This window comes from Dendrobates tinctorius, unplaced genomic scaffold (genome assembly GCF_039654945.1).
Source record: "Dendrobates tinctorius isolate UK_male_01 unplaced genomic scaffold, ASM3965494v1 ptg000035l, whole genome shotgun sequence".
NCBI classification, from domain to species: domain Eukaryota; kingdom Metazoa; phylum Chordata; class Amphibia; order Anura; family Dendrobatidae; genus Dendrobates; species Dendrobates tinctorius.
Window position 1 is genome coordinate 337,120 of NW_027361703.1, and position 25,011 is coordinate 362,130.

General features: G+C 45.0%; 1 protein-coding gene across 1 annotated transcript in view; it reads left to right on the plus strand.

The window, feature by feature from the left end:
* Positions 1-25,011, plus strand: part of HAL (histidine ammonia-lyase) — a 189,588-nt gene that overhangs the window by 141,883 nt on the left and 22,694 nt on the right. Inside the window, exons 19-20 of the mRNA XM_073573192.1 lie at positions 996-1,104; positions 1,195-1,264. Coding sequence (XP_073429293.1) covers positions 996-1,104; positions 1,195-1,264 — 179 coding nt within the window. The remainder of the gene's footprint in view (positions 1-995; positions 1,105-1,194; positions 1,265-25,011) is intronic.

A 25,011-nucleotide genomic window follows, 5' to 3' on the forward strand; every position in this document is an offset into this window, starting at 1 on the left:
TTGATATACTTGTGAACTTAAAACATGCTTGTTTATTATTTTTTTATTAGCTTATAATTTTAAAAAGATACATTTTTGCGTCATAATTTAGGAATTCTAAAACATATCTGATTAGTAGGAACAGGTCATTTTCTACTCTTGTACAGACATGCCCCCCGATGAAGCCTAGCGCGAAACGTGCGTAGGGGCTGGACGTTACGCACATGCACTTTCTTTATGGGTAAGCATGATTACTTTTCTGCAAAATCCCCCATGCTTTTTTTGCACACAGCACTTTATTGTAAAGTATTTGCATGAATTCCCCATGCCTTGTGCTATGCACTTTATTCCGACAGTAACACTAGATGTTTAAGTGTGAGACTTTTTTGCGTGGGTACTAGTTTTCATGCATTTTCTTGGGGTTTTGAAAACTCATTTTTTGCACTATTGCATTTACCATACATGTGCGGTACATCCATCCCCTTCTCTTTGTAGTGTCATATTCGACATCTGATCATATAATTGTATTATGTAATGTACACTTTTTATGCACCTGTATTAATAAAGAGCGAATACTTTTTGACATTAATTATTGTTATTGACTCCATGGCGTCATACTCCGTTTTCTATGTAGGTCCATATATTTCTAAGGGAGTTGCCTTTTTATTCATTCCATTTTTGAACTTCCTTTTTTCTAGATAGGAAAAAGTACTATGTTCATTGCTATGTTGGACTATGTTAAACTGTCTTGTACAGATCTACCTAATATGTATTTAAGGGAATCAGCATTTTTATGTAGTAGAAATTCATATGTATCTGATATTATCTATTATGTTCAGAAAAAAATATGAAGACCATATATTTTAAAAGCAATTTCAAGTACATGAATATTCTATTATTTCTAAAATATTTTTTTTTCTGGATGAAATTTTGTGCAAAACCTTTTTTTCTTGAAGAACTTCATATTCATTAATATTTTTTGTGCAAACTATGAATAACATTTTGTTTTCTTTCAGTGCTGGCTATTGAACTTCTTGCAGCCTGCCAGGGGATTGAATTTCTACGCCCTCTTAAAACCACAACTCCATTGGAGAAAGTGTATGACCTTGTTCGCTCTGTTGTCAGGTAAAGACAAACAGTATTTCACAGTCTATGTTTTGAAGGCCTGCATGTTATATTGGTTAATGATCAATAATTGTCCCTGTCATCTTGTAGGCCATGGATTAAGGATCGTTTCATGGCCCCAGACATTGAGGCAGCTCACAGATTACTCGTTGACCAAAAGGCAAGACATCTTTTTATTATTTTTAAAAATGTTTATTTTGTGCATTAAAGTGATTGTTTATGGGGACACTTTTCTTACTCTCACTCTCTCTACCATAGATCCCAACTGTCCCATCTCTTCTGATTGAGATGTCCCCCTACTTCCTACTCATTCTTCACTTTCTTTAAACACATCTTTAAAAATAATTTCTCAAATTGGCAAATGGCAAAGACATATTTGGTATCCCTGTAATTGTCAAAACCCACACAATACAGTGAACTGAATATTTACCGTAAGTGGTAAATGGCTTAAAAAAAAATGGTGTGATTCATGTTTTTCCCTTCCCCATGACAGCACCGCACATGAGAGAAGGTACCCGCCCCCAGGAAACAGGAAACCTGTAGCAGAGACATTAGAAGGGGGCGGCACCTCTCCCCTCAGTTTGGTTTCCTGTTTCTTGCGGGCAGGTGCCTGGGGCAGAGCGGTACCTTGGAGGGATCCCCCTCTGATGATCCGGTCGGGAGGCCAAGGTCCGGGGGGAGAGAGCGGCAGGGGGCGCGGTCGCGCGCGCCTGTCAGCCCAGCTTGTGGGCGCTGCAAATGGCGTCCTCCTCCTGTGACTCCCCGGCGGCCGCTCCAGTGGGAGGCAGGGCCGGGGTAGGCGTGGCCACCATGACGCTGGCGCCGATTGAGTGGCGACGGCTTCCGGAGTCGCACCAGAAGTGACGTCGCACGCCGGGGGAGCGGTGTACTGGGCACTTCCGGGCGGGAGCAGTCCCAGAAGCGCGCACCGCTCCTCCATAAGAAGGGAGTCGCGGCAGACGCCACTTGTCCCAGAGAGGCTGCACACAGGCTCCACGTATAGCCAGCAGCAGAACGAAATGGATCCTGAAGTTGGAGAGCAAGTCCAGGAGGAAAAGCTACCAGCTGCCGGGGTACCCAGAGGGCCGGGTGAGTGCCTTTGTAAGGCAGCACAAAATATTAACAAAGGCCCTGTGTATGTTTTCTGTAGGGAAAGGCCACATCCAAACAAAAGAACAAAGAATGTGCGTTATGTAAAAAGGCCCTAGCTAAAACGTATGACAAGCGACTCTGTCGCTCGTGCATTAAAAAGACAGTGGCCGAAGAGTCACCATCCCTGCTCCAAAGCATTAAAGCTATGATCCGGGATCAAGTAAAGTCGACGGTGAAAGAGGAAATAAAAGGGCAGGCCACACATAGCACTGATATAACGCCTGCCTCACCCCCGCCCCCACTGCCTCCCACAGAGATAACTACTGATATTGAGTCTGAGGAAGAGCAAGGGGAGATGGGGGGGGGGGCCTCGGATTCAGACCTAGACTCCTCGGACGAGGAAAAGGGGCGTCCATATTTTCTATCTGAGGACATTGGGAAATTGCTAAAACTTGTAAGGTCCACAATGGGACTTGAGACACCAAAAGAGCCTAAGTCAATTCAAGATGCTATGTTTAGCAATCTTGAGGGGGAAAAAGCGAAGAGGTTTTTCCCTTCCATGATAGCCTGCTAAATTTAATCAAGAGAGAGTGGGAAAAAACCCAACAAAAAAATGTCCATACCGCAGGCGCTCAAACGAAAATACCCGTTTGATGAGGAGGTATGTGATAAATGGGAAAAGGCGCCCAGACTAGATGCCGCTATTGCTAGTACATCCAAAGGGATAGCATTGCCATTTGAAGATATGGGCGCCCTAAAAGACCCCTTTGACAAGAAAGCAGATGCTTTTCTAAAAGCTGCTTGGGAAGCATCAGCTTGGTCGTTTAAACCAGGGGTGGCTGCCACTTGTACGGCACGTGCTATGGTCAGGTGGTTAGACGAATAAAGTGACCAAATTAAGAATAAATGCCCAAGAGAGACACTGCTGGAGGCAATACCTTTCCTACAGAAAGCAGCAGGATTCCTGGCTGACGCCGCAGTAGATTCCGTCCGAGGTGCTGCCCGTGCATGCGCCCTTTCTAATTCAGGCCGCAGAGCACTTTGGTTAAAAAACTGGTCTGCAGATTTCCAGTCAAAGGTTAAACTCTGTGCCGTCCCCTGTGAGGGCCAATACTTATTTGGAAAAGCACTGGACGAAATTTTGGAAAAAGCATCAGATAAGAAAAAACGGTTTCCAACCCCCTTCCCTAGGCGTCGGTGGATTGAGGCTCACTTGTCCTTTCGTGGAACAGGGAATAGAGGGAGCCGAGGGCGGCCAGATGATAGATCCACGCGGGGTAGGCCCTGGAGGGGAAGGAAGGAGAGAGGTTTCCTCTTTAGTAGAACCACCCCGAGACCCGATACCAAGCAATGACGCCAGGGCGGTTGGGGGAAGGCTTCGATTCTTTGTCCATCAGTGGGTAGCATTGCCCACCTCAAAGTGGGTAACCAACCTGTTGGCCGAGGTCCTACGACTCAGTTTTCTAACCCTTCCTTCTCAGAGACTAAAAGTGACCCGGATAGCCAAGAAGAATCAGGCTACATTAGAAAAGGAGATCCAGCTCCTCATTCAAAAAGAGGTACTTATAAAAGCACCATCTCATCAGAAAGGGAAAGGGTTTTACAGTACTCTGTTCCTCACGCCAAAACCAGATGGGTCACTAAGAACAATATTCAATCTCAAAGCCCTGAACCAATACATCAGAACAGAAAAATTCAAAATGGAGACCTTGGGGGTCAGCAGTAAAACTACTCGACCCAGGTTGCTACATGGCAGTAATAGATCTTACCGATGCCTATTACCATGTCCCAATATGGGAAGAACACCAACAATATCTGAGACTGGTAGTAGAGATTGCTCAAATCCCCACTCATCTACAGTACCGGTGCCTACCCTTCGGGGTATCAGTAGACCCGCGTATATTTACGAAAATCATCGGGGAAGTAGCGTCCTTTATAAGAAGGGAAAATATCCTGTTAGTACCTTATCTGGACGATTTCCTGGTTATAGCAAACAGCAGGGAAAACTGCGAAAAGGCGGTTACAAGGGTCCTGGAGATATTAACCAGGTTAGGCTGGATGATCAATCTGAAAAAGTCCAAATTAACTCCAGTACAGTCACAAGAATTCCTGGGAATTCAGTTGGACTCATTAAAACAACAGTGCAGCCTTCCAGGAAGGAAAATTGGAGCTATCCACAAAAAAATACAACGGATACAGTCTGGTCGAGCCATACCAGTAAGAGAGGCAATGTCGCTCCTGGGCACATTAACAGCGACAATTCCAGCGGTCCGGTGGGCACAAAGCCATACGAGAGAACTACAATGGCAGATCCTGTCCGAGCAGGAGAAGAGTATTTCCAATCTAGATCGGGAGATTATCCTCTCCCCTCAAGTGCAGGAGTCCCTAAAATGGTGGCTGAGCACCGAAAATCTAAATAGAGCAGTGCCCTGGACGACTCAAAACTCGGTGGTATTGACCACGGATGCAAGTCCGAGTGGTTGGGGGGCACACATAGGGAAACAAACCCTACAGGGCCAGTGGGAACCCGGAATGAGGGAGGCATCCTCAAATCTAAAAGAACTGGCAGCCGTAAGGCGAGCCCTTCCCCTGGTAAAGCGAAAAGTACAAGGGAAACATGTCACCATATTATCCGACAACAGCACGGTCATAGCATACATAAACAGATAAGGGGGTACAAGGTCGGCAACCCTTATGGCAGAGGCCAGGGAATTATTTGCTTGGGCAGAAAACAATATTCTATCCTTATCGGGTACACATTTAAAGGGGGCAGACAATTATCTGGCCGATTATTTAAGCCGTCAGGGACCATTCTCCCTGGTGTAGTACATAAGTCAAAAAATATTTGGGGAAATCTGCGCTGCCTGGGACACACCAGAAGTAGACTTGTTTGCCACCAGGGAAAATCGGAAAGTGGACAGGTTCTACTCCCTAAATCCAAGAGAGCGGCCAGAGGGGGTGGATTCGCTACTACACCGGTGGAAATTTCACCTGGCATATGCGTTCCCCCCCCCCCCCCGTTGGCATTGATTCCAGTAGTCTTAAAAAAGATCCGGCAGGAAAAAGCTCGAATAATCCTGATTGCGCCCTTCTGGCCGAAAAGGGCATGGTTCACATGGCTCAGACGCATGTCTATCTCGGACCCATGGATCCTCCCAGATACCCCGAATCCGCTATACCAGGGCCCAGTGGAACACCCCAGAGTTCACTGGCTGCACCTCACTGCGTGGAACTTGAGAGGGGACTCCTTCTAGCATAAGGGTTCTCAGTCCCGTTAGTAACCACCCTGCTCGCTAGCAGGAAGGAGGTAACTTCACAAAAATACCGAAAAATTCTTAGTTCACGGGCCGACAATTGACTAGAACAGCCCAGAAAATACCAATAAAGGAGATCCTAGAGTTCCTCCAGAAAGGGCTGGAAAAAGGACTATCCACAAGCACCTTAAAAGTGCAGGTATCGGCCCTGGGTGCATTGTTTGATCAAAAACTGGCAGATCACTCATGGATCTATAGATTCATTCGGGCCTCCTTCACATCCAGGCCCACAAAATTAACACCTAAGGTAGCTCCCTGGGATCTAAATTTAGTATTAAGGGCACTGACAGCATCTCCATTCGAACCGATTGCTTCCATCCCAATAAAGGCGCTGACACTAAAAACAGTACTCCTGGTGGCCCTAACCTCAGCTCGTCGTGTTTGCGAGCTGCAGTCGATATCTGTAAATCCACCATATACCTCCTTTTTGGATGATAGTGATCATAAAAACTGATCCAGCCTTCCTAAGAAAGGTAAATTCCACAGGGAGCAGGAGATAATTTTGCCCTCGTTTTGTTCGAAACCCAAATCCCAGGGAGAGGAAACCTTCCATTGTTTAGATGTCAGACGTTGCCTGCTTCAATATATAGAAGCCTCAAAACCATGGCGACAGTCTTCAGCCCTTTTTGTCTCCTTTCAGGGGACAAACAGGGGTAAAAAAGCTTCAAAGTCAACGATTGCACGATGGCTTCGTATGGGTATTGCACTAGCTTACTCTTCTTCAAACCAGACTCCCCCACTGGGTGTAACAGCTCACTCTACAAGAGCCATAGCCACGTCCTGGGCTGAAAGGGCAAATGCTTCAGTTGAGCAGATCTGTAAGGCAGCAGTATGGTCATCACCATCCACTTTCTTCCGACACTATAGACTAGACCTAGGGCCCTCAAATCTGGCCTTTGGGAGAAAAATGTTGTCTGCTGTTGTCCCACCCTAGGAGTCTATTCTATCTTTCCTCTCATGTGCGGTGCTGTCATGGGGAAGGGAAAAAATGATAATTACTTACCGGTAATTTGATTTTCCAGAGCCATGACAGCACCGCATTGTTCCCGCCCTATCTTGGTGATGGTTGTGTGGTGCACCAGAGGTTTTTAATTATATCTGGATGTGTAGATATATGTATATAGACATGGATTTAAAGGAGAAGGGGAATATTAGTAGCGCTGTCTTATAACATGTATGTAAACTAATAAGGTGGTTACCTTGCATACTCTGAAACAAACTGAGGGGAGAGGTGCCGCCCCCTTCTTATGTCTCTGCTACAGGTTTCCTGTTTCCTGGGGGCGGGTACCTTCTCTCATGTGCGGTGCTGTCATGGCTCTGGAAAATCAAATTACCGGTAAGTAATTATCATTTTTCCTTTTAAACCCATACAAAATGTAACACAGACCTTGTTCACATGTAGTACAAATGCTGTTTTACCATTGCTGCTTTTTATCTGCACATATTCTGCAGATGTCCGCATCTCACTTTGCAGTATCCGATAATTGTGTTTTTTGTTCTAGGTTTTTGATTTTTTTTTTTTTTTTTTTTTCCTTCTTATTGGATGCATTTTTTGTGCAACGTTTTTAATGTTTTTTATGGTATTTTACATGTGTTTTTAACATGCATTTTTTCAGACTCGCCATAAAAGCTTACAGAGAATAAACACATCACTCAGTACTATGAGCACTTCTAGAGACAAAAACTGTGATTGTATCAAAATCACAGCATGCAGACCAGCAAGTGACACATCACTGGAATCAGGATTTTGTGCTGATCTCAGATTCCATTGCAAAAACCCTGTGGCAGATTCCCTTTAATTGTCCAGATACAGAATTTTGCATCATAATGTGAAAAAAAAAAAAAAAAAAAATCAACCTATTTATACCACCTATTCACAGGAGGAGTGCTAAAGGTATGATAACTGTCAGCTAGAATGCTGTGACACCTAATCATTACAAAGATGGGGGTCCTGAAGTCCGATGTGTGAATGGAGGTGCAGTGATCATATGGGACCATTACTTTATCAGTTGCTTGTAGGAGCAGTGGTTACTAGTGATGAGCGAACGTGCTCAAATAACGTCTTATCCAAGCATCCTAGGGCGTTATCTGAGTATCTTGGGCATGCTCGAATATTATGTCCAAGTCTCTGCGGCTGCATGATTTGCAGTTGTTAGACACAACACATGCAGGCATTGCCTGTTTGTTAAGGAATCCGCACGTGTTGAGGCTGTCAAACAGCCCCAAGTCATGCAGCGGCGGGGACTCGAATATAATATACGAGCATGACCAAGATACTCGGATAACACCAGAGCATGCTCGGATTAGACGTTATCCCAGCATGTTCGCTCATCACTAGGGGCCGCACGTGATCATTACTACTGTAGATGCTGCCCAGCTTGTTGGACCAAAGCCTTAGAGCATATGGCCTTACACCTTGCACAGCATTGGTCCTAGCAGTTCAGTACTCCGTCTGCTGCCATTGGGTGCCTCTATCAAAGAGAAGACTTCTTTGTGCTGGCGATGTGCTTTATACAGACACCCAGTTTGCAAGAAAAATTTGATGTCTGACGTTTGAGACTATTTATAATGCAGCAGCAGCACCACCACAAATTCCATTATAGATGTCACCACCCAAAGATGAAGGAGAGTTATCATTAAATAAATACAAAAGGACATTTTTTATGGTAATGTCAGATATGAGCATGCAGGAAATCTCTCTTTCATCTTAATTTCCTGACAGCGCGTCTTCAAGTATAAATTACAGTAATTTAACAAATCCTTCTCATTCATAAATCACTGGCCATACATAAAACTGCTGTCGAGCTGGCTCCTTGCTAGGTCAAATCCTTTATTATATGACCATAGTGAAAAGCTGCCTGTTTTGGAAGAAGCTAGAGGTAAGAGCTTGATTACTTGGTAATGCTTCATGAGCTTCCCGGACAGCCAATGCCGAGGCTTCAAACTCGTCCATCAATCAGTTGTGTAATGGTGACAATTAGTCACCAGTTACACAGAACGATAGAGCCTAGATTACAGCAAGAATTCCATTCTAGACATGAAAATGTTCTGTTGTCCACAGGGCCGCCATCAGGCCATTACTGTCCTTACTACAGTATGGGGCCCGGTGATTAGGAGGAAAAAGGGAGGCACGGCGGAGAGCCCCGAGCACGCTGGCAGCCCAGTCTGTGCTCGGACCCCCGGTCGACGCTCGGGCCCCCCGACATTTTGTTCAGGGCATGCAGCAGCTTTCCGATCGCCCCCGATGCATAACAATACTGTGGTGTTTTAAAGAGACACCACAGTGTTGTAAATGCATGGGTGAACGGAAATGGGCACTGTAGCTTTAAGCCGCGTGCATCATGGTCCTGACGTGACATCACACACTGCTCCTCTTCCTCATTCTGGAGCAGAGCAGCGTGCGGTGTGCCACGTGGAAGCTGTCTGCGGATGACAGATGGTCAGGCGGCGGACCAGACCAGAGGAGGCAGACCGGACGAGGCGGTGGGAAGGCTGCAGACTGGACAACCAGGTGGAAGCGGTGGCCAAACAGGGTGAGTCTCTCCGGTCTCCAGCGTCCAGGTGCCGTGGGCGGTGAGAAGAGGCTTGGCTGCAGGCAGTGCTCAGTGGTGACTGGGGGCCCGCTGGGCCGCATCCAGCCAACAGGGCCCAGGCAGGGCCGGGCGGCCAGCATCCAACAGGGCTCAAGGAGGGCTGGGCGGCCAGCATCCAACTGGGCCCAGGGGGGGCTAGGCCAGCATCCAACTGGGCCCAGGGGGGGCTAGGCCAGCATCCAACTGGGCCCAGGGGGGGCTAGGCCAGCATCCAACTGGGCCCAGGGGGGGCTAGGCCAGCATCCAACTGGGCCCAGGGGGGGCTAGGCCAGCATCCAACTGGGCCCAGGGGGGGCTAGGCCAGCATCCAACTGGGCCCAGGGGGGGCTAGGCCAGCATCCAACTGGGCCCAGGGGGGGCTAGGCCAGCATCCAACTGGGCCCAGGGGGGGCTAGGCCAGCATCCAACTGGGCCCAGGGGGGGCCAGGCCAGCATCCAACTGGGCCCAGGGAGCCAGCATCCAACAGGGCCCAGGGAGTGGCTAGTGGTGACTGGAGGCCCGCATCCAACAGGGCTCAGGGGGAGGCTAGTGGAGACTGGAGGCCAGCATCCAACAGTGCCCAGGGAGGCCAGGCCAGCATCCAACAGGGCCCAGGAGGGGCCAGGCCAGCATCCAACAGCACCTAGGAGGGGCCAACATCTAACAGGACCCAGGGGGAGGCTAGTGGGGACTGGAGGCCCGCATCCAACAGGGTCCCTGGGACCTGTTGGACTCAGGCCTCCAGTCCCCACTAGCCTCCCTCTGGGCTCTTTTGGGCGCAGGCCCTCAGTCACAACTAGCCTCCCCCTGGCCCAGGGGGAGGCTAGGGGGACTGGGGGCCGCGTCCAAGAGAGCCCAGGGCGAAGTTGAAATTGCGCTTCCTGATATGCCTCACCTCTAAAGTACACCCCATTTTTTTACTTTTGCTGATTATTTTGGTGAAAAAGGTAACAGTTAATGGAAGTGCAGATTAGAGCTTCTTATCGGACTGATTGAAGGGGAGAACCGCAGCGTTAGAAATCCTGTTGTTATAGCTTCTAACCAATGCCTTTTCTCGGGGGGGGGGACCATTGGTTTCACCTGGCTAAGCATCAAAATGCCTTGTCCAGGTCTTGATGATGATATCCATAAAAATAAAAAAGCAGGTCTGTATATGAGAAGAATCTATCCAAAAACAGCATAGATGTTTTATAAATGTATTTGTGCAATAAAGTTGTTATTAATTTGCAGTGCTGATAAAAGAAAGTGTATAAATACTGTCACTTTCTATATAAAGGAACAGATGATGATGATGATTCCGCTCCTCTGGCCTTGGTTTGCACTTGTGCCGATTTCGGACATCCAGGTCTGGATCACACATGAGAGAGGAGAAGAGCAGGAATGTGTGACATGTGATCTGATTTGTTGGAGTTTTCCTGGATTTCTACAGCATGGCAATCAACCATATGGCCTTCTGTCTGACCATGGGCAGGAAGGAGAAGGAGCAGCCGCTGCCTTCTGTCTGTCCATGGCCTTGTAGGTGAAGGAGCAGCCGCTGCCTTCTGCCTGTACATGGCCTTGAAGGTCTAGGAGCAGCCGCTGCCTTCTGCCTGTACATGGCCTTGAAGGTCTAGGAGCAGCCGCTGCCTTCTGCCTGTACATGGCCTTGAAGGTCTAGGAGCAGCCGCTGCCTTCTGCCTGTACATGGCCAAGTAAGATAAGGAGCAGCCGCTTGCTTATGTCTGTACATTTTCTACAAGTGAAGGAGCAGCCGCTTCCTTCTTTCTGTCCATATCCGCTATGTGGAAGAGCAGCCGCTTCCTCTTTCAGTCCATAACTTGAAGGTGAAGGAGTAGCTGCTTCCTTCTTTCTGCCCGTATCCGGTACGTGGAGGAGCAGCCGCTTCCTTCTTTCAGTCCATATCCAGTATGTGGAGGAGCAGCCGCTTCCTTCTTTCAGTCCATAACCGGAAGGTGAAGGAGCAGCCGCTGCCTTCTTTCTGTCCATATCTGGTAGTCGTCTTCTTACCACCACATTGTAGATGAGTCGTCCAAATGGTGACATTGCAAGTATAGCTGAAAGAAGTCCTTCAATTTCAGCCTTTAATTACTTGCTATGTTGATCCAGAGGAAGGCGAAAAATAACCCTGAGGACTCGTTCTTGGATTATCCTCATATCAAGGGAAATAAATTCCTTCCTGACCCCAAGTATGGCGATCAGAATTAATCCCTGGACGTTTGGTGCTCAAATCTACGTGGATGTTATGTGGTGGAAGCTCAGTAGGTTTGTCACAGTCCGGTAAATGAGAGTCCTTTTTTGTTGTCTCATCCGATTAATGTAAATCTTCATTCCTGGATGTTACTGGAATGGGGCTGATTGTTATCAGCCTAATACTCCTGCTGTAAGAAGAGAAATATACACTTCTGAGAATCAGCTCCTCACATTCAGTATATACAGTGTTAGGCGTCAGGTTTCTACGTCTGCTCTGCAGGAATCCGGAGCCTCACATTCCGCAGTCTCCTGCTGTCTATCTACTGCAGAGAAGATTACTTTGCAGCAGACCGCTCCAGAGACTAAGTTCCTCTGTGCTCCTACTGGCCATGCTCACGAGACGATCTCCCATTGGAGATCGGGAGTCATGTGCTCAGGTCTTGCTCCAGGATAAAATGAAAAGCGGTCTCCATGGAGCGCTGGCGTGAGCCACACCAGTGGGGAGGACGGTAGATGACAAGCCAAAGGCAGCACCAGCCACAGACCCTCGTTGAGGGACAGTAACTGTAGAGCAATGAACCGCAGCCAGGAGGGCGCCAAGAACAAAAGGGGAATCTGTTAGATGTCTTTATTCCACAACGCATTTCAACAGCAGGACGCTGTCTTCCTCAGGTGGGTACATGATTAGATGGGGAGGAGGGGGTGTATATATATATATATATATATATATATATATATATATATATCTATATCCAATCACTATTAAGAATCAATTAAAATTAATAAAATCAATATACAGTGGAAACACCATAAAAACAATGTGTAAAAATGAAAATATGATGCATATAATATAAAATCTACTCGTCACAAGGGTTTTTTTTTTTTTTTTTTTTTTTTTTTTTTCCTCCTCCCCTCTCTCTTTCCTACAAAAATCATTTTACCTCGCTACATTCTCAATGGTGAGGTTCAGGCCATCCGGGGCTAGTGTGCCTAATTTAAATATCCAAATATATTACAAAGGTCGACTGACAGTCAACATAACAATTAATATTGTAGTCAGTACCTGTTGTATTGGATCTGAATTTCTTGATTCCATGAGAGATGGATGTACAGCAAAGACATTTCGCTGTCCTACAAGCAAAATATCCACTATTACTGGTCTTGTGGTTTAACCCCTTTCTGTCATGTGACGTACTATCCCGTCCATGTGCCCTGGGACTTAATTCCCAGGGACGGGATAGTACGTCACAGCGATCAGCGGCGCTCACGTGGTGAGCGCTGCTGAAAGCGGCCGGGTGTCAGCTGATTATCACAGCTGACACCTAGCACCATGTGTCAGGGGCGGTCACGGACCGCCCCCGACACGTTAACTCCTTGCACACCGCGATCAAACACGATCGCGGTGTACCGGGGGTTAAAAGGAAGCATCGTCAGGGAGGGGACTCCCTCCGTGCTTCCCTGAGCTCCCCACAGCAGCGAAATGTGCAGCGCTGCTGCGGGGGGCTCCATCCCTGCAGGTCCTCGAATCCAAGATGGCGACGGGGACCTTCGGGGGCCTGCAGGGAGCTGGCTTCCTCAGTGCCTGCAAAGCGCAGGCATGAGGAAAGCCTGTGCAGTGCCTGTGACAGATCGCTGATCTGTCACAGTGATCTGTGATGTGACAGATCAGTGATCTGTCACATGACAGCTATGTCCCCCCGGGACAATGTAATAAAGTTAAAAAAAAAAAAGGTGTAAAAATAATTTTAAAAAAAATCGCTAAATAAGTTAAAAAAAAAAAAAAAAAAAAAAAAAAATTCCCTAATTCATTTTTTTGGAAACAAAAAAACAATAGAAATACACATATTTGGTATCGCCGTGTCTGTAACGACCCGCCCTATAAAACTGTCTCGCTAGTTAACCCCTTTAGCGAACCCCTTAAAAAATAAAAATAAAAAACTAAGCAAAAAATGATTTATCATACCGCCAAACAAAAAGTGCAATAACGCGCAATAAAAATGACACATATAAATTTCCATGGTACCGCTGAAAACGTCATTTTGTCCCGCAAAAAACAATGCTGTATGGCAGCTCATCAGCAAAAAAACAAAGTTATAGGTCGCAGAATAAAGCGATGCAAAAATAATAATTTTTTATATAAAATTGTTTTCATTGCATAAAAGCGCCAAAACATAAAAAAAGACCTAAATGAGGTATTGCTGTAACCGTACTGACCCGAAGAATAAAACCGCTTTATCAATTTTACCGCAGGCGGAACGGTGTAAACGCACCCCCCAAAAGAAATTCATGAAACGCTGGTTTTTGTTCATTCTGTGTCCCAAAAATTGGAATAAAAAGCGATCAAAAAGATGTCATGTGCCCGAAAATGATACCAATAAAAACGTCAACTCGTCCCGCAAAAAATAAGACCTCACATGACTCGGTGGGTCAAAATATGGAAAAATTATAGCTCTCAATATGTGGTGATGCAAAAACTATTTTTACAATAAAAAGCGTCTTTTAGCGTATGACAGCTGCCAAAAATAAAAACCGCCATAAATAGTAAATCAAACCCCCCATTATCACCCCCTTAGTTAGGGAAAAATAATAAAATTAAAAGAAAATGTATTTATTTCCATTTTCTCATTAGGGCTAGGGTTAGGGCTGAGATTAGGGGTGTGTTGAGGTTTGGGTTGGAGTTATAATTGAGGGGGTTTCCACTGTTTGGGCACATCAGGTGCTCTCCAAACGCAACATGGCATCTGATCTCAATTCCAGCCAATTCTGCATTGAAAAAGTCAAATGACGCTCCTTCCCTTCCAAGCTCTGCCATGCGCCCAAACAGTGTTTTACCCCCACATATGGGGTATCAGCCTACTCAGGACAAATTGCAAAACAACTTTTGGGGTCCAATTTCTCATGTTACCCTTGGGGAAAATAAAAAAATGGGGACTAAAAGATCATGTTTGTTGAAAAAATACGATTTTTTTTTTTTTATTTTCACGCCAGGTCGTTATAAACTTCTGTGAAGCACTGGGGGGTTCAAAGTGTTCACCACACATCAAGATAAGTTCCTCAGGGGGTATAGTTTCCAAAATGGGGTCACTTGTGGGGGGATTCCACTGTTTAGGTACATCAGGGGCTCTCCAAAAGCAACATGACACCCGCAGACCATTCCATCAAAGTCTACATTCCAAAACATCACTACTTCCCTTCCGAGCCCTGATGTGTGCCCATACAGTAGTTTTCTCCCACATATGGGGTATCAGCATACTCAGGACAAATTGGACATCAACTTTTGGGGTCCAATTTCTCCTGGTACCCTTGGGAAAATAAAAAATTGGTGACTAAAAGATCATGTTTGTGGAAAAAATACGATTGTTTTAGTTTCACGCCCGGGCATTATAAGCTTCTGTGAAGCACGGAGGGGTTCAAAGTGCTCACCACACATCTAGATATTTTCCTTGGGGGGGGTCTAGTTTCCAAAGTGGTGTCATTTGTTGGTGGTTTTCACTGTTTTGGTACATCAGGGGTTTTACAATCGCAACATGGTGTCCGATCTCAATTCCAGCCAAAAACGTCAAATGGCGCTGCTTCCCTTCCGAGCTCTGCCATGCGCCCAAATAGTCATTTACGCCCACATATGGGGTATCAGCGTACTCAGGACAAATTGCACAATAACTTTTAGGGTCCTGTTACCCTTGGAAAAATAAAAATTGGGGGTGAAAAGATCATTTTTGTGGAAAAAATATGATTATTTAATTGTATGGCTGTACGTTATAAACTTCTGTGAAGCCCTTGTGGGTTCAAAGTTCTCACCACATATCTAGACAAGTTCCTTGGGGGGGGTCTAGTTTCCAAAATGGGGTCACTTGAGGGGGGTTTCCACTGTTTAGGTACATCAGGGGCTCTCAAAATGTGACATGGCGTCCGATCTGAATTCCAGCCAATTTTGCATTGAAAAAGTCAAACGGCGCTCCTTCCCTTCTGAGCTCTGCCATGCGCCGAAACAGTGGTTCCCCCTCACGTATCAGCGTACTCAGGACAAACTGCACAATAACTTTTGCAGTCCAATTTCTCCTGTTACCCTTGGTAAAATAAAAAAATTGAATCTGAAGTATTTTTTTTTCTGAAAAAAAGTTAAATGTTCATTTTTTTAAAAATATTCAAAAAATTCCTGTGATGCACCTGAAGGGTTAATAAACTTCTTGAATGTGGTTTTGAGCACCTTAAGGGGTGCAGTTTTTAGAATGGTGTCACTTTTGGGTATTTTCTATCATATAGACCCCTCAAAGTGGCTTCAAATGTGATGTGGTCTGTAAAAATAAAATGGTGTTGCAAAAATGAGAAATCGCTGGTCAACTTTTAACCCTTATAACTTCCTAACAAAATTTGGTTCCAAAATTGTGCTGATGTAAAGTAAACATGTGGGAAATGTTACTTATTAAGTTTTTTGTGTGCCATATCTCTGTGATTTAAGGGCATAAAAATTCAAAGTTGGAAAATTGCGAAATTTTAAAAATTTTCTCCAAAATTCCGTTTTTTCCACAAATAAACGCAAGTTATTTGAATGAAACTTTACCACTAACATGAAGTACAATATGTCACGAGAAACAATGTCCGAATCACCAGGATCCATGGAAGCGTTTCAGAGTTAATACCTCATAAAGGGACAGTGGTCAGAATTGTAAAAATTGGCCTGGTCATGAACGTGCAAACCACCCTTGGGGGTTAAGGGGTTAAAGAGAAGTTAGCACAAAAAGTCGTCTTACTGGGGGCAACCAAGTTACGGAGTGTGCGATTTTTTTCTATAGACTATTCTTGGATGAAAAGGCAGATGTGTTATGAATGGGAAACCGAGGAGGAAAAACAAGACAACAAGCTAAGTCTCAGAAAACCAGAGAAGTTGGTAACTATGCAGATTTCAGATCCCTGATCTTAACCGCAACAACTAGCAGCAGTCGTGGAGCGTTCCTACGTTGGTCCTAGACGCCTCGTCACAACCGGAGAACTACATAAGCCTAAAGCAGGAAAAGAGGAAAACTAACTGCCCCAGAGCAGGCCCTAAAGGAAAGACAGCCTCCCACATGTATTGACGGTGAAACAAGATGAAAATACAAACAAAGGCAGGAAAATAGGCTGAGTAAACGATGGGGCTCGGCTAACTAAGAAGGACAGAAAAGGAAAGACACTGTCTGCAATCTGCCAAAAACAACCTACAAAAATATTGTCCAACACTTCTGATAGCAAAATTAACCCTGAAGTCACTAGACTTCTAAACCTATATCAGCACTCTGAAATATTCTGAGACAGAGCAAAAAAGAGGCCAATCTAATAAGGGACAAAAAGCAGATTGGCAAATACTGATTAATAGGAGTGGAATTTCAGCATAACCCCAGCAGGGGCAGGCTGAATACACAGCAAATTGAATTGACCAACAAGCGCAAGTGTGAACATTAGTAAAAAACAAACTTAACTTGAGAAGACTGGAAGAGAGCTGAAGTCCAGGACCTGAGAAGCAGACTGAATCACGAGCACCCGGATAGGGCGTTGGCTGTCTTGTATCCAGTCTGATACTCCAGAGATCCAATCGTTATCTTCCTCATCAGGAGACAGATCACTACCACTTAAACCAACCGCAATACCTCCTGTCACCACCATAGGGAGAACGGAAGGGGAATTCTCAACTGGTGGAGCAGAAAATTAGTTCATGACAGTACCCCCCCTGAGGAGGGGTCACCGAACCCTCATCCATGCCAACAGGCCGATCAGGATGGGCCTAGTGAAAAGCACAAACTAATTTATTGGCATGAATATCAGAGGCAGAGACCCAAGAATTATCCTCCTGGCCATAACCCTTCCATTTGACCAAATACTGGAGTCTCCGTCTAACCAAACAAGAATCCAATATTTTCTCTACCTCATATTCCACATTGCCTTTAACCAATACAGGATCAGGAGGTGCCGCCACAGGAACTACTGGCTGAACAAACCTCTTCAACAGTGACTTGTGAAATACGTTATGGATTTTGAACGTAATTGGAAGAGCCAATCGAAAAGAAACAGGATTAAGAATCTCCAAAATCTTATAAGGTCCAATAAATCTTGGCTTAAATTTTGGAGATGTAACCTTCATATGAATATTCTTAGACAGCCAAACCATATCACCCACTTTAAACTGGGGACCAATGGTCCTACGCCGGTTGGAAAAACGCTGGGCCTTTTCCTGAGAGAGTGACAACTTATCCACCACTTGGTCCCATATCTGCTGCATTCTCACAACCACAGTGTCCAGGACGAAGATTCCACTTGCCCTGAAGAGAATCGAGGATGAAACCCAAAATTACAGAAAAAGGGTGACATCAAAGTGGCAGAACTAACTCCATTGTTCAGCGCAAATTCGGCCAAGGGCAAAAATGAGTCCCAATCTTCTTGATCAGCAGATATAAAACATCTTAAATAAGACTCCAGGGTCTGGTTTGTTCTCTCAGTCTGCCCATTGGTTTGGGGATGAAACGCGGAGGAGAAGGATAACTGAATTCCCAGATTGGTACAAAAGGCTTTCCAGAATCTGGAAACAAACTGGACTCCTCTGTCGGACACAATGTTCTCAGGAATCCCGTGTAACTGAACCACCTGTTGTAAAAACAAGGGCACCAACTCAGCGGAAGATGGCAACTTTGGGAGTGGTTACAAGATGGACCATCTTCGAAAATCTATCACAAATCATCCAGATAACAGTCGTTCTCTGAGAGACAGGAAGATCAGAAATAAAATCCATTGAGATATGGGTCCATGGCCTCTTGGGCACCGGCAGGGGCATCAGCAACCCACTACAACGAGAACAGGGTTTAGACCGAGAACAAGTCCCACAGGACTGTACAAAATTCCTGACATCACGAGATAAGGCAGGCCACCAAAACGACCGACTCAGCAAATCTCTGGTACCAAAAATACCCGGATGACCAGCTAATCCGGAGCAATGGACTTCAGACTTCATTCTCTTTCTCCACTGGTCAGGAACATACAATCTTCCCATAGGGCAATGCTCAGATTTATCCTCCTGAAATTCCTCCAGGGCGCGTCTCAAATCGGGCGAAATGGCAGAAAGAACTACCCCCTCACCTAGGATAGTAGTAGGCTCGGTCACAATAGGAGACTCGGCAAAGAAACTCCTAGAAAGTGCGCCTGCCGTAACATTCTTAGTGCCCGGAAGAAAAGAGACCACAAAATTAAAACGCGTGAAAAACAAGGCCCATCTAGCCTGTCTAGGATTCAAGCGTTTGGCCGACTCCAGATAAATCAGATTCTTGTGATCGGTGAGGACCACAAATTGATGTCTAGCTCCCTCCAACCAATGTCTCCACTCCTCAAATGCCCATTTCATGGCCAACAATTCCCGATTCCCCACGTCATAGTTGCGTTCAGATGAGGAAAACTTTTGAGAAAAGAAGGCACAGGGATTCATCTTAGAAGTCACAGGGTCTTTTTGGGACAACACAGCTCCTGCACCAATTTCAGAAGCGTCCACCTCCACTTGAAATGGAAGTGAGACATCAGGTTGCCGTAAAACTGGAGCTGAAGTAAATCTCCGCTTAAGCTCCTGAAATGCTGAGACAGCCTCAGGATACCAATTCAGCACATCAGCTCCTTTCTTGGTCAGATCAGTCAGTGGTTTGACAATACTAGAAAAATTACCTATAAATTTACGATAGAAATTAGAAAAACCCAAAAACTTCTGGAGAGCCTTCAAAGAAGTAGGCTGAATCCAATCATAAATGGCCTGTACCTTGGCTGGGTCCATTTCAATAGTCGATGGAAACAAGATAAATCCCAAAAATGAAATCCTGTGTACACCAAAGAGGCACTTCGATCCCTTAACAAACAGGGAATTCTCCCTCAAAATCCGGAACACAGTCCGGACATGTTACACATGGGAATCCCAATCACTAGAAAAGATCAAAATATCATCCAGATAGATGATCAAAAGCTTATCCACAAAGTCTCGGAAAATATCATTCATAAAGGATTGGAAGACAGAAGGGGCATTAGAGAGCCCAAAAGGCATCACCAGATACTCAAAATGTCCCTCCGGAGTGTTAAACGCCGTCTTCCATTCATCCCCGTGCTTGATGCGAATAAGATTATACGCCCCCCCTGAGGTCAAGCTTAGTAAACCAGCACGCACTCTTAACTCTGGAGAATAAATCAGACATCAGAAGTAATGGGTACTGATATTTAACCGTCATTTTGTTAAGGGAACGATAATCAATACACGGTCTTAATGAACCATCTTTCTTGGCCACAAAAAAAACAGCGCCTAACGGTGACGAGGATGGTCTAATATGACCCATCTCCAATGACTCCTTAATATAGGATTGCATAGCATCATGTTCGGGTACAGATAAGTTGAAAAGCCGACCCTTGGGAAATTTACACCCAGGCATCAACTCAGTTGCACAGTCATAACTCCTATGAGGAGGCTAAGACGCAGACTTACTCTCACTAAAAACATCAGAGAAATCAGCCAGATAATCAGGAATATCATGAGACTGAGGAGAGGTGGAGAAAACAGGCGCGTCCCTAAGAACACACTGACAACCCCAACTCACCACAGACACAGATTTCCAGTCCAAAACTGGGTTATGAGTTTGCAACCAGGGGAACCCCAGAACAATAGCATCATGTAAATTATGCAGCACCAAAAATTTACAATTTTCTTGGTGGTCTGGGGCAACTCGCATTATCACCTGGGTCCAAAACTGAGGTTTATTCTCCGCCAAAGGAGTGGCATCAATACCCCTCAAAGGAATGGGCATCTGCAGAGGCATCATGGACAAACCACAACGTTTAGCAAAGTCCAAATCCATCAGATTCAGAGCTGCTCCTGAATCCACAAAAGCCTTAGTGGAAAATGTGGACAAGGAGCAGATCAGAGTAATTGCCAAAAGGAACTTAGGTTGCATACTGCCCACAGCAAATGTGTGTGCAAAACGTTTCTCTCGTTTAGGGCAGACAGAAATAGTATGAGAGGCATCTCCACAGAAAAAACACAGCTTATTACGCCTTCTAAACTCCCGACATTGCGCCCTAGACAAAACCCCATCACATTGCGTAGGTTCAGACATTTGTTCAAAAGGTGGCAGCGCCTCCCGTGTAGTTTTACGTTCACGTAAACGCCGATCAACTTGAATAGCTAATGACATAGAGCCATCCAGACCAGAGGGAACAGGAAATCCCACCATAACATCTTTTACGGTCTCTGACAAACCTTTCCGAGAGAGAGCTGCCAATGCACTATCATTCCATGTAGTAAGGACCACCCACTTTCGGAATTTTTGACAGTACAACTCTGCAGGATCCTGAGCCTGGTTTAATGCCAACAGGGTTCTCTCAGCTTGATCAACGGCATTAGGTTCATCATACAACAACCCCAAGGCCTGAAAAAATGCATCCACATTAGTCAGAATAGGATTTTCAGGTGTCAGAGAAAAAGCCCAATCTTGGGGATCGCCACGCAGCAAGGAGATGACAATTTTAACTTGCTGCACAGAGCTCCCCGATGAGTTAGGCTTCAACAATTATTCTTAAAATTCAGAAATTTAGACCGATCCCCAGAAAACACATTAGGAGTAGGAATCTTGGGTTCAGCAGCATGTGACTGAATAAGGTAGGTGGAAATTCCCTCTTCTTCAGCAGCAATCTGCTCCACAGTATCAGACAGTTGCTTAATCTCCATTAGGAAAAAAAAATCCTCCTACGGCCCCAGAAAAAGTGGGGAAAAAATACATTAAAAAAAAAAAAAAAAATTCTGACACTTTTTTTTTTTTCTTTCTCTAACAATTTTTTCCTGCTTTTGAGTACCCTAGAATCTGTGGTATGGCTGGTTATTCTGTTATGAATGGGAAACCGAGGAGGAAAAACAAGACAACAAGCTAAGTCTCAGAAAACCAGAGAAGTTGGTAACTATGCAGATTTCAGATCCCTGATCTTAACCGCAACAACTAGCAGCAGTCGTGGAGCGTTCCTACGGTGGTCCTAGATGCCTCGTCACAACCGGAGAACTACATAAGCCTAAAGCAGGAAAAGAGGAAAACTAACTGCCCCAGAGCAGACCCAAAGGAAAGACAGCCCCCCACATGTATTGACTGTGAAACAAGATGAAAATACAAACAAAGGCAGGAAAATAGGCTGAGCAAACGATGGGGCCCGGCTAACTAAAAAGGACAGAAAAGGAAAGACACTGTCTGCAATCTGCCAAAAACAACCTACAAAAATATTGTCCAACACTTCTGATAGCAAAATTAACCCTGAAGTCACTAGACTTCTAAACCTATATCAGCACTCTGAAATATTCTGATACAGAGCAAAAAAGAGGCCAATCTAATAAGGGACAAAAAGCAGATTGGCAAATACTGATTAATAGGAGTGGAATTTCAGCATAGCCCCAGCAGGGGCAGGCTGGTTGCACAACAACCTGAATTGACCAACAAGCGCAAGTGTGAACATTAGCAAAAAACAAACTTAACTTGAGAAGACTGGAAGAGAGCTGAAGTCCAGGACCTGAGAAGCAGACTGAATCACCAGCACCCGGATAGGGCGTTGGCTGTCTTATATCCAGTCTGATACTCCAGAGATCCAATCGTTATCTTCCTCATCAGGTGGCAGATCACTACCACTTAAACCAACCACACTACCTCCTGTCACCACCAGAGGGAGAACCGAGGGGGAACTCTCAACTGGTGGAGCAGAAAATGAGTTCATGACACAGATGCCTAGAAAGAACGGGATCGTTTCTTAGAATAAACCAATACTTCTAAAGGAGATTACGAATAATCCCGTGAGAATGGTTAAATGTAGTGGCCAGGCTCCATTTTCCTATTTCTGAAGTAATTTTGGTTGTATTGGTTTTAGTTTTCATTTTATTAATGCAATCTTTTCGTGAAAAAATCTTTGGTTTTAAAAAACGCATCAAATTATTTTTTTGGGATAGCCTTTTTGTTGGAACCGCTCCTTTAGTACATCTGCTTCTCTCAAAAAGTCACTATCGTGTGTACAATTCTTCCTTATTCGCCAGTATTGTCCATAAGGAATGTTTAAAATCCATTTCGGAAGGTGCCCACTATTAAAATTCAAGTAGCTGTTGACATCTACATTTTTAAAATGTGTAGATGTGGAAAGTTTGCCCGTTGGATCTACGTGTATCATTAAATCTAAGAATTGTATGGCTGTATTAGATGTTTGGGCAGTGAATGTAAGGCCCCAGGAATAATTGTTCAGCATTTGGACAAATTCAGAGACTTCATGGGGAGGGCCGGTCCAAATGATGAAAAGATCATCAATGAATCAACGGTATAATGCTATCTTCCCACTATCCTCCCCACTGGTGTGGCTCACGCCAGCGCTCCATGGAGACCGCTTTTCATTTTATCCATTGACTTCTCTCTTGAGGGTCAACGACAGGAGCTGCGGCACACAAGCCTTACCACTTACCTACTAGAACCTTCCATCACGTGACCGCAAGGTCCTTTGACACAGCCAGCCCAGCAGGTCTTCAGCTCTCATTGCTTAGGCCTCTTTCACACTTCAGTTTTTTGTGTCAGTTACAATCCGCCAAAAAGTCTGAGAAGCGGATCCGTTATTAAGTGATGTGAACGGATAAAATAAGGAAATTTAAAGGAACCGCTGGTGAGAGAGAGAGAGAGAGAGAGAGAGAGAGAGAATTTTTTTGTCCGGCACCCAGACAGAATTTCGGGTTAAATCAGTGTCTGGAGGATCCGCCGCCGCCCAAAAAAACGTTGCAAGCTCCGTTTGGAAATCTTTGAGGATGTAAACGGACAGCAACATTATGGCAGATCCTCACAAAAACGGATGCAATGGACGACAATCCGTCAAAATCCGCCTATAATGGAAGTCAATGGGGGAAAAAAAACGATCCGCAAAAAAAAATTGCGGATCCGTTTTTTTCAAAACCTGGCGGATTTTGACTGATTGTAAAAAAAAGGAAGTGTGAAATAGGCCTTAACTGCAAGAGCTGTTAGTTACATACGTTACCTGTCAGGACCTGACATCACGTGACCACTAGGTCCTATGGTGGTTTCTTCTCAGCAAGGTCTCAGCTCCTACTCTTAGTGCCAGCCGGCAGGGAATACCCGGATTGCAGCAGTGTATCCTTTAGCACTGTGACACCTCTCCGGGATCACACTTCTCGGCGTGACACCTTGATCAAAAGGATTACTGCCAGGCTGTGTTGTCTGCTTGCTCACACTATTGTTATGCATGGCGTGCATAACATATCAAGGTTAGTACCATTTGAAACGTGACCTCACCAGGTGTGTGGATACTGTTCAACTGCATTTTATTATTTTCTTGCATATACATCGTCTTTGAGGAATCTCCGCTGGAATCTTCATTCCTTTATGTGGTTTTATTAACCCCGTGTCTTAAGGGCCTGTCACACTAAGCGATATCGCTACCAATATTGCTATAACGTCACTGGCTTTTGTGACGTTATAGCGATATTGCTAGCGATATCGCTGTGTCTGATACTTACCTCCGACCGCTCCCCCCGCTGGTTATCGCTGATCGCGCGAGAACGTCCTGGACCGTTGCTCGTCGTCAGCTTCCTGTTGGGGCTTCCTGCTGTGGAGACGAGCGAGGCGTGGACGCGGGCAGGAGGACGTCAGGATCGCCTCGTCTGACAGGTAAGTAGCGACCCCCGACCCCTGCTATGTCGCTGGTGAGATCTGCCTGTGTGGCAGCTCACTAGTGACCACTTAGCGATGCACCAGCGATTCTGACCGCGTCATATCGCTGGTCGGGATGGCTGGTGCATCGCTAAGTGTGACAGTACCTTTACCAATAACAAGTGTAAAGATTGGACAATTGATAGACTGTGAACCGAAGAGACTGTGTTTCCCTTCTTCTCTTGTCTTTGTTTAACTGATTTCATTAACCCCCGCTGGAATCTCACTGTGGCTGCGTTAACACTTTGTTACCACTAAATTGGACTTTTGCAGAACTGTGCACTAAATAGACTGTTTCCCTCCCCTTTTATCTCTAGTACTATTAATTGTTTTTGCATTATCAGCATGGATTACTTTAATTCTCGTTCTGAGTCCCTTAGAATATCTAATATATTGGAAGCTATAGGGACTTCCCTTCCCCCACGGAAACTCCATAATCCTCATAACTTGAAGGATAAGGATAAAAAAGAAATGCTTAGAATATTTTTTGAATATGAAAATCAAAGCAAGATCGAAATTCCTAATAACATAGACACTCTGTTTTTAGAACACTATATCAGTATGGGTTTAGTACCAAAAGGTTTAATTTTACAAAACTGTGGGACTCAAATTTTTTTTAAATGCTCTATGGAGATGATGAACCTCCTTATCATTAAGAGGAAATCCCTTGCTGAAAATGCCTCTTCTCAACTTACAACATTAAAGCAAAATCATAGAATCGTAGAGTTGGAAGGGACCTCCTGGGCCATCTGGTCCAACCCTCTGCTCAAAGCAGGATTTGCTAAATCATCCCTGTCAGATGTCTGTCCAGCCTCTGTTTGAAGATTTCCATTGAAGGAGAACTCACCACTTCTCGTGGCAGCTTGTTCCACTCATTGATCACTCTAACTGTCAAAAAGTTTTTTCTAATATCTAATCTGTGTCTCCTCCCATTCAGTTTCATCCCATTGCTTCTAGTCTTTCCTTGTGCAAATGAGAATAAAGTTGATTCTTCTACAATGTGACAGCCCTTT